The sequence below is a fragment of the Zerene cesonia genome, chromosome 26, assembly GCF_012273895.1.
Source record: "Zerene cesonia ecotype Mississippi chromosome 26, Zerene_cesonia_1.1, whole genome shotgun sequence".
NCBI lineage: Eukaryota > Metazoa > Arthropoda > Insecta > Lepidoptera > Pieridae > Zerene > Zerene cesonia.
Window position 1 is genome coordinate 689972 of NC_052127.1, and position 10162 is coordinate 700133.

Sequence of the window (10162 nt, forward strand, 5' to 3'; positions counted from 1 at the left end):
CTAGAACATATTATAGAGTTATTGCGTGGAGCGCTAATGTCAAGAAAAGAGGGTCCATCGAGACGGCCGGATCTTAAATTGCCCAGAGGGGACTGGAGTCTGTCGTATAACTGGTTAGTAATACGTTACGCTCTGTTGGCAGGAAATGATAAAGCAAATAATTCGTATTAGCTGAGGTGTGCGCGTGTGAGTGTGTGTGGATAGAGCTAGTAGCAGACACAGGGAGATAGACAAACGTCGCGTCGATTGATTCCGGATGGAGGTTCTTTGTCTCGCAATGGAGAATATTATTAAAATTTTTCGATTAATTTATGCTGTTTTCCCACACTATACCAATGAAACATGCTGGGATTGTTAATTGTTTAACTATAAATATCAGATTTTAAAAGAAACAGTGCCGGATCTTAATGGCAAATGGGCAATGAAATATTTTAAGATATTTTTAACACTTTGTCAAATCACAATTATTGTTGTTTTAATGTAAAAAGAAAAATAAACAAAGGACAACAACAAGCTTCTTGTCAGCACCTTTCAGTAGAAACTGCTTTCAGAATAGCTACCATTTTTATGGTATGACGACTTTATAAAGTATTGAATGAATGAGTTTGAGTATGATGAAATTATGTTCAAGAAGTTTTAGCGCTATCTGCTAAGTCGTCGGATGCTGAAGATATTAATTTTTATTACTGTATCACATGGAGGATGATTAAATATGTGTTTTTATAATTTGCAAGTTATCTACAGCTATTGTAAATAGAATTAATCCGTGAGTATTTTATAATAATGTATAAATACTTGTTTGTTTCCACGTTTAGCACAACGATACTATCGGATAGTAGGGATTTGTATGTGGTTAAGTGAGGAGAGAATCAGTGAATCTGTGGTCTGTAATCGTCATATTTAGTAAAATGGGGTATAAGAATCAAATTATAGCCACGCTTATAGGTGAGTTTTGTCAAATTAGAGAAGTAAAGTCTTCGTAGTGCATAATTATGTTAATTATCTGTAGATAGCGTGAAGAAATGAAACTGTCAAATGTCTTAAATGTCATTAATTGACATGTTACATACATTATACACATGACTTATTAACATAATTTAACAAAGAGTATTAGTTATTTTAATTCGGTCGATCATATCACTAATGGAGCTGCTATAATCCTTAAATGTCATAAATATAATTCTTTAAAATTTAAATACATCTTACATGTTATTAAAACAAATTGATAACTAGCAAATCAATGCGCTCTATTACCAGAGACAAACAGAATATGGTCTATTATAAGTGCATAATAATTAGAGCCTAAAAATCCAGTGCTCGATTATAAAGGTGCAGAATTAGGTTAATTCATGATTAACATCTTCATTTAGAAACAATTTCGTATAAATATATTCTAAAAATAATTATTTTCAAAAGAGGTCATCGAAACACGGCTGAGAGATATCACTCTAGATTATAAAATGGTTTCAAATCACAGCAATATCAAAAATAATTACACAAATACAAAATACAATAAGAAACGTTGACATCGGCACTCTTTTCTAGTCAAACCTTCTTGGAAACCTATGTTAAGAATTATATAAACAATGTATGTCTTTTAAAAATACAAGTTCTAAAATTAAGATCGTTACGCTTTCTTTTTTATTACTTATATCTTTATTACGATGATTCAATTTTTAAAGATAAACACTGCTACTTATCTTAAGGTTATATTTAATTATACTAGATGTTGCTATTCGCTTGCTTTATACTCTAATATAAATATAATTGTTATATAATATGACTATAAACAGTCAAAACACATAGAGAGTCAAATCAATTTTTCCCTGTTAAACTCAATCAGAAGACCAATGCCTTTACTATTAAAAAAAAATATAGGTACTATTTCTTTTTGCTTGTTCTGTCTCTGCCTTCGTAGTCAATAGCGTTTTTAACCAAGGGCGTCGGTCAAAGCCACTTTTACCTACAAAATTAGTCAAGTGTTTTTAACTGAAGAATCGAAATCGTCAAATCTACTATAAAACTAAGAAGTACTTATCACAATAATATGCATAATTATTTGATTCATTGCAAACGCATTTTAGTATGTGGTAGTCGAGCACGCTTCGTCACGAATTGGGCCAGCTCGCACCGGGGAAGTACCACACCCCCACAGAAGACCGGCGTGAAATAGCATTCTGCTGTGTTTCGTTCGGTGAGTGGGGGAGCCGGAGGCCCATATCCTTTTCCTTACCCTTCCCAGTCCTTTCCTTTATTCCTATCGCCAATCCTTTCTTAATCCCTTCCCAAAAAGTAGGCAATCCATTTGTAGAGGCGTAAGGTCTGCAACGGACCTTACGCCTCTCCAAATGTTCATGGGCGGTGGTAGCGCTTACCATCAGGCGTCCCACCTGCTCCATTGCCGACTGTAACATAAAAAAAAAACGCGGCTAATAGCGGTCTAACACCCTTGCATCTGACACTAATGACATCTGACGGCATCTGACTGGAATTCTGACATCCGCCAGAGAAATTAGAATTTGAAAATTGAGAATTCTGACATTCTCAGACATACTCGTGCACACAAAATTTCATAACAATCGGTACAGCCGTTTCGGAGGAGTTCGGTAACTAACATTGTGACACGGGAATTTTATGAATAATAATTAATTTAAGAATATATAAGATTAGTAAAAATATATCATATACAGTCCATACGTTTTTAAAAGTACAGAAGCTATTGTAATATCTATGACTCTTTAAGTATAATCAACGAATATTTTTAGAAATTTTTAACGGATTTCCTTATGTAAAAGGAAACACAAGAAATTACTAACAAACATTTTATTTGTTCATGGAATCTGGCTGGTATAGCACGTACGTAGGTGCGTGTTGTTTTGTTGATTGCGTCAATGTGTCTGTCGTCTACGAAGACCGTATAAGACTTAACTCCTTGAGTCAAAAGAAGACATAAATATCTTTTATATATGCGATGGAAATATTTTTGTCTTAACCAAACATGTCATTAAAACTTAATCATGAGACTTGTTAGTTACTACCCGCAGTTTGACAAACGTAACATAATTACTAGCGCCATCTATAGGAACAATATCCATCCTCTATAGGTATAAAGAAGGCGGAAAATAATAATGGTAGAATTTATTTATATTATCAAAGTATGATACTAAAGTGTTAAACGACATGTAGCTCGGCTGGGCCAGGAAAATTCAAAATCAAACTTACAACATTTTAATTAATGTAAATTTTAACAAATCTGTAAATTTTTTTAATCTATCACGGAGCGAATCATCATCATATCAGCCCATATATGTTTCCACTACCGATACGCAGGCCTTCTATGAGTGTTTAGGCCATAATCCACCATGCTGACCAAGTGCGGGTTGGCAGATGTCACATGTCGTCGATTTTTAATTTTTTATTATTGGATATGCTGGTTGCCTCTCAGTGTTTTTCCTTCATCGTTTCAAACTGTTCATGTTATTCACACGCGCAGATAAATTAAAAAATCAATTTAACTCCTGCTCGCTCGCCTGGCCTCGAACTCCCGACGTATCAAATTAAAAGCGCGAGGTCTTCACCACTGAGCAGACACTGCTTTTAACAAAAAAATGTAATAGAAATAAAACATGATGAAGAACTATTGAGTGATGAGCAATTTCAATTTCCTCTTATACAATTAAAATCAACTGACTTAAAATTACTTTCCGTAAAGCTCATAATCTGTCCGATTACATTGGCATACATTTATAATGCCTCCGGATCCAATTATTTATTTGAATTTTTAGATACCTTTTAACAATTTCAATGCTATAAAACTAAAAAAAATAAATAAACCTGTTAACAATGTTTAGATTTTGATACAGTATCTTTTCCATACAGTAAGCTACCTCTGCATGACCACCGGGGTTCTCTACACATGGCCATCATCAGTGATCAAGATATTCCATTCAGAGAACACACCACTGAACCGGACTATGTCGGAGACCGAAATCTCTCTGTTGGGGAGCTTGACGTCCATCAGTGCTTTATTTACGATTCCCTTGTCTGGAGTGTTTCTGGATAAGCTGGGGAGGAAGTATACCTGTTTTGCAATGTCTTTGTTGCAAGTGGTAAGTGTTTGTGGAATCTTATGTGAGAATTAAAAAAAAAAAATGACAACTGGAATAACATATAGGCCACTTTTTATCCCGATGATCCTACGGGATACGTACTTCCGTGGGTGAAACCGCGGAGCGCACTTAGTTTATAATAAAAGTTTGCTTGTTTTAATTACACGACTTGGGTGGCGTCCTAATTATTATTATTGAAAACATAACTTACGCCATACGTCTTGAAATTGATTTAATATCCAGTGTTCGAACAACCCTTGATAGAAGAAATGCATCTTATTCGTTAGCAAATAAATTAAAAATCAACGGAGAGCCAATCTTAAAAGTGGAGAAAGTGCATTTCAAAGTAGGTTAAAGACCTCTATCACAATATTATTTACTTACGTATTGTCTATAGTTTAATAATAAAGAAGGGAATTATACTTACACCATAAATACATTTCTATTTCAGATAGGCTGGACAATAGTCATATGCTTCGACTACGTGGAATCGATCTTAGCTGCGATGTTCATAGCTGGTCTCAGCTCCTGCATTTACCTCGTAGCTCCCATGTATGCGGGAGAATTCTGCCAGGAGTCCATAAGAGGTATTTTTTTACCATGTCACTAAACCGGACTATAAACAATTGCCCTATCCTGATATTAATAACTATAAAACTATTTATTGCAGACGCATTTATTGTGTTATTATTCAAAACATAGAGGTCCCACATCTTGTGGTGTACTATTTTCAATAAAACTTTTAGTCTGGCATACATTGATTACGCGAAAAATACGCATAAAATCCCCGACCCAGTTGAATTTGGCAAACTGACATTCGTCACCCACGGGTCCACGTCCGGACAACTGGCATACAGTTTACTGCCATTCGAGTATTTTGAACGAAATCAATCTGGTTTCACGAAAACACTCAGTAGACCTTCAGTTGACCCGTTCCTTTTCCTGGCTTTCCCAGACGATTCCTTCATTCGTTGTGTGTTCATGGGCGGTGGCGATCGCTTATCATCAGACGAACCATCAGCACATTTGCCAGCTATGACATAAAAAAAGAAGAAAACATACATTATAACCAACGGATGTGGGCACACACACAGGCACACCTGATCTATTATAAATTTTTTATAGCAGTGGCCTACCCTATTTTAAGTGGTCCCCACCCATTGGTTACGGATGGCTTTAAATGACAATTACTCTTGTTTTCTAAAAGAGTCAATGTAATATTTCATGAACACCGCAGGCTTTTTTTTTATGTCATAGCGGGCAACTGAGCTGGTGGTTCGCCTGATGGTAAGCGATCACCACCGCCCATGAACATTCGCAAAGGTAGTGCCTCTACGAATGTGCTGCCCGCGTTTATGGGGTAAGGGATAAGGAAAGGATTAAAGACTGGAAAGAAGGAATGGACTAGGATGGGTGAGGAAAAGGAGACGGGCCTCCGGCTCCCCCACTCACCGTACGAAACACAGTGGCATGCCACTATTTCACGCCGGTTTTCTGTGGGGGTGTGGTACTTCCCCGGTGCGAGCTGGCCCAATTCGTGCCAAAGCGTGCTCGACTACCACAAAAATACCATGTACAAATGTATAATAATACCATCTACAAAGGTACCATGACAGCTGCCGTAATGACGTTCTTTGCTGTGGGCTGGCTGGTCTCGTATATCCTGGGAGTGCTGGAATATCGAATGATGAACTACATATGCTTGACGATGTGCGTGGTGGGGACCTTGCTGCAGTTTTATTTGTGGGAGTCCCCGTTGCATCTAATGAAGCAAGGCTTGGAAAAGGTTTGAATATCAGATAATATTTGTATTTTAAATACGCATAGAATTATTGCAATAATATTCTACATCAACATAACTAATGCGTATGATATGTCTTTAATAGCATAAAAAACAGATTTATTTAAAAATGAACTAGACTATATTTGTGAACATATCCAATTAATTTGAAAAGCAACGTTCTCAATATATAATTATTTAATTATCATTCTTCTATTCTTCAAAATGTTAAAAACAGTGATGTTTTTCAAATAAAAACTACTATTACATATTCTTTGCAGGAGGCAATGAAGACAATAGCTCATTACAGAGGAGTCAGAATTGATTCAAAAGAGGTTCATCAAGAAATAAACAATTTGAGAGTGGCACTTAATCCAGATTTAGACGGCAAGTATATTCAACGGATTATGACATCCATTCTTAACAGTCTAACGTAAGATAAACATTTGGGGACGTTATTTCACGACGAATGGGTCGCGGACGAATTCCAACAAGTAACCGTTGCCCATTCACTAACGTGGCTCGACATTGAGGTTTTAGTCGGTAGGAATAAGACCGGTGGAAGCCCAAGGTATTGTATTGTATTGTATTGCATAATTACAATATTGCGTAGATATGCAATATTTCTTTACTATAAACAAGGGGCGTAATGTCAATCCGTAGTTAAAACCCATCTTTCCAATAAGATATTACACAATAAAACGTCACATGGAAAATGTCGTAACCCGAACAATTAAAAAAAAGATCAAAATAGTTTTTTAATACGTTTGATGAATAAATTTTAACCAACTACTGAAAAAGTCCAATAATTGACTATAGATGAATGATATCTATTGACTAAATTTTGTAATGCCACTCATGCAAACATGCTATAAAAGAAGCCTCTTGGTTATAAAACTAGTGTTTTATCTTTTGTTCCTTTATATTTATACTTGAAATATATGTATTATTAAATTAATAAATATTTGATTCTTTTCAGATGCGACACCCGAAGCGGAGAAGTTACAGCCAACGGTTGAAAGAGAAAAACTTTCTACATGGCAATTTTTAAGTAAGTATAGTTATAGAAAAGCACTTTTTATTAGGACGTTCAAAATTAATGTTATTAACAAGAAATAATCTTATGTTATATTTTGTTTCGTCTTCTTAATATTAGAATAAGTAAAATGTACAAAACTTCTAGACTACAAATATTACATGACGTGGATGGAGGTACTACTCTAATTTAGTCGAAAAACATCCTCCTTCGTTTTTTGAGACAGAACCCCTAGTAGAATGGAATTATTTTACACAGATTACTGCTGGAGTTAGGTCCTGGAAGCCAGTTTCCTTTTCCTTCCCAGTCCATTCCATCATTCCAGTTGTCAACCCTTTCCTTAACTCTTTTTCCTAAAAGCGGATGGGCTGTGGTGATCGCTTACCAGCTCAATTGCCCGTTCTGACATAAAAATAAAACATTAATCTACATGAGTTTGCTTCACTAGCGTATTGAAATTTTGGGGCGCGTCTAACGTATCTACAAATTTAAATATTTCAGCGTTTCCGAATAATAACAAGACAAGTCAAGACAATAATTCTTCTTCCAGAAAAATCCCGCTCGACCCGTCGCGCTCTGCTGCTCTCCCTCGTTCTGTACACCGCTGTGGTATTCCAGGGCCAAGTGGTTATACAAGTGTACGCTGAGCCGCTATTCACGCTGGCCGTTCCCAGCGTGCCAGCGACTGTCTGCAGCGTGACATTCGCAGTGGTCAACATCGCAGCGGCCCTCGTTGTGCTCTACTTGGTGGACAGATCGGGGAGACGGGTGAGATGTCGAAATTAATGTGGTTTATACAATAGAATTAATTTTGTTGTTAAGAAAGTCTTTAAGGAAACAGAAGTGATTTTTCACGTGTAAATCCTATAGGTACTTTGGCACTATCATATAATAATGAAAATTATACGTATATAAAACACGACAGCCCCAAAAAAAACTCTCTTTATAACCTCTTTAGCAGCTCCAACACGAAATAACCGTTTTAGACGCTAAAGCTATAAGGTTTTAATTAATTTTATTAACAATCTATTTTGTACTGCTTCTCTGATTATTCTCGTGCTTAAATCCTATCCTACTTCCTACTAATCCTACTAATCCTACTAATATTATAAATGCGAATGTTTGTGAGTTTGTTGCTCTTTCACGCAAAAAATACTGAACCGATTGCAATGAAATTTGGTACGTAGACAGCTGGACAACTGGAATAACATATAGGCAACTTTTTATCCCGATATTCCCACGGGATATGGACTTATGAGAGTGAAACCGCGGGGCACATCTAGTCCTACTAATCCTACTATCCTACTTCCTAATATTATAATGTTACAAACGAAAGTTTGTAAGGATATGTGTGTGTTTGTTACTCTTTCACGCAAAAACTACTGTACCGATTGCAATGAAAATTGGTACGTAGACAGCTTGACACTAGTTAATAGGCACAGATTAAAACTATTTACTACTTCAATTCTTACTTTTATAGCATTGCAATTCATTACATAAATGCGAAATTTTGAAAGAATAGAAAAAAATTCGATCACGAGGCGGGATTCGAACCCGCGTCTTTTTGCCATACCGTAGCAACGCTTAGCCTCTTTCTTCAAAATTTCTCAACTATTTACTTAGTTAGATAAACCAATAATTCAGACTTTTTATCATAACAAATAAAAAACATTTATTTTTTCCAGCCATTGATGATCTATTCATCGATTCTGACAGCATTCTTCGCATCTCTCCTGGGGACACAAATACAGTTTTCATGGGGACCCAATTGGTTGACAGCGGTACTTATATACCTATTTTGTATAACCTACACCACGGGTGGCGGTATGATACCGTATACCATGAGCGCTGAAATGTTTCTACCGGAAGTAAGTGTTGCTAGTTATTATTCTTTACCCCTATTTTTAGGTAAATATCATTTTTATCAACTAAGTTAAAAAATGACCGAAATTATCAGTTCAACTGTAAGTCTTGTGTATGGTTATTCATAATTTTTTACTAGGTGAACCGATTTTAATGATTCTATTTTTATTTGAAAGCTGGTGCCTGCCGTTAGGTTCCCATATAAATTTGGTCTAATTTTGACAATTTGAAGGCGGTTTTATTTTTTGTAAAAAAAAAATTTTTCTTATGTGGTTATAATTTATGTATGTTTCTTTCAGATAAAGAACTTCGCGACAATAGTGTCAATGGAATACTCCTTTCTCGGATTCTTTACTATTTTGTTCATTTATCATCCTCTAGTCTCAGCTGTGGGTAAGTAAGAGAAAGAAAAATGGTAGAAGAAAGAAAGGAATATATATTCTATATTTATTAATAAAAATTGAATATAATTTAAAAATTGGAATAAAGAAATAAAACATACAAATATAGCATGGTAAAAGATTAAAATGTCAATGTAAAAAGTCCAGCAATCGTCTCTGGCAAAAAGAAATAATTTTGTTTTTTTTTTTTTTAACAAAGATAAAGAATATGAAACGCATTAGTAGTAAATGCGATATTTTCTATACATGTGGCCGCTTATGAGCCCTACGAGATCAAATAATTCAAGTATGAGTAAACTTATTCCATTTTTTTAATAATATAAAATGGTTGCCATGCCAGATTATCTGTAAAACTATGAAATCACTCAAAACTTCAATTCAATTTGTAGCAGTTATATTTAATTAAATCCAGGAATTCACGATTCGCCCTCACGTCATCTACCAGACCAGGGCGTAAGCTAATATTAATTGAATTGTTCCAGGTCTAGGCCCAATTTTCTACATATTTGCGGGGGCGTGTATCCTAACAACAATGTTCTGCTATTTCTATATGCCAGAAACCAAGGGTCTTACCGTGGATGCCATACAGCTTTTATTTGCCCCGCGATCTCATAATAAAGTTTAATATAAGCTTGATGTTTTATTTACATATATTTTAATGTCTACGTAGCAACGTTTATTAAAACCCACAGATTAAGTAAGTAACTTAAGCAAGTTGTAATTATAATTATACAAATATGTCGTTTATTGTGCATATAAGAACATATAAAAATGAAACTACAGATAACATAATAATATACTATGAAATTAAATCATAAAAAAATCAATTCCCTCCTGGCTCACGCGCTCACACGATATATAAATAAATACCCACGTTTATTATATATCATATTTATATATATTACTTAGTCTGGCCATAAATACTGTTACACTTAATTATAAAAAAATATTACATTTGAATTTCGAATCTGTC

At 35.1% G+C, this 10162-nt stretch overlaps 1 protein-coding gene across 1 annotated transcript; it reads left to right on the top strand.

Annotated features, from left to right (window-relative positions):
- Nucleotides 1–908: 908 nt before the first annotated feature.
- Nucleotides 909–9814, top strand: LOC119837148 (facilitated trehalose transporter Tret1-like). Its single transcript, XM_038362670.1, has 10 exons — nucleotides 909–945; nucleotides 3880–4109; nucleotides 4561–4696; nucleotides 5714–5895; nucleotides 6171–6276; nucleotides 6869–6940; nucleotides 7476–7693; nucleotides 8611–8793; nucleotides 9088–9181; nucleotides 9672–9814. The coding sequence occupies exons 1-10, from the start codon at nucleotides 909–911 to the stop codon at nucleotides 9812–9814; spliced, it is 1401 nt and encodes a 466-aa protein (XP_038218598.1).
- The last annotated feature ends 348 nt before the right edge of the window (nucleotides 9815–10162 follow it).

What these genes read in the sequence shown, in the direction of transcription:
- LOC119837148 (XM_038362670.1), top strand. Translation starts at nt 909, where the DNA reads ATGGGGTATAAGAATCAAATTATAGCCACGCTTATAG. An exon ending in CTGCCAGGAGTCCATAAGAG is followed by an intron (nt 4,697 to 5,713) that starts GTATTTTTTTAC and finishes CCATCTACAAAG; the next exon opens with GTACCATGACAGCTGCCGTA. An exon ending in TGGACAGATCGGGGAGACGG is followed by an intron (nt 7,694 to 8,610) that starts GTGAGATGTCGA and finishes TATTTTTTCCAG; the next exon opens with CCATTGATGATCTATTCATC.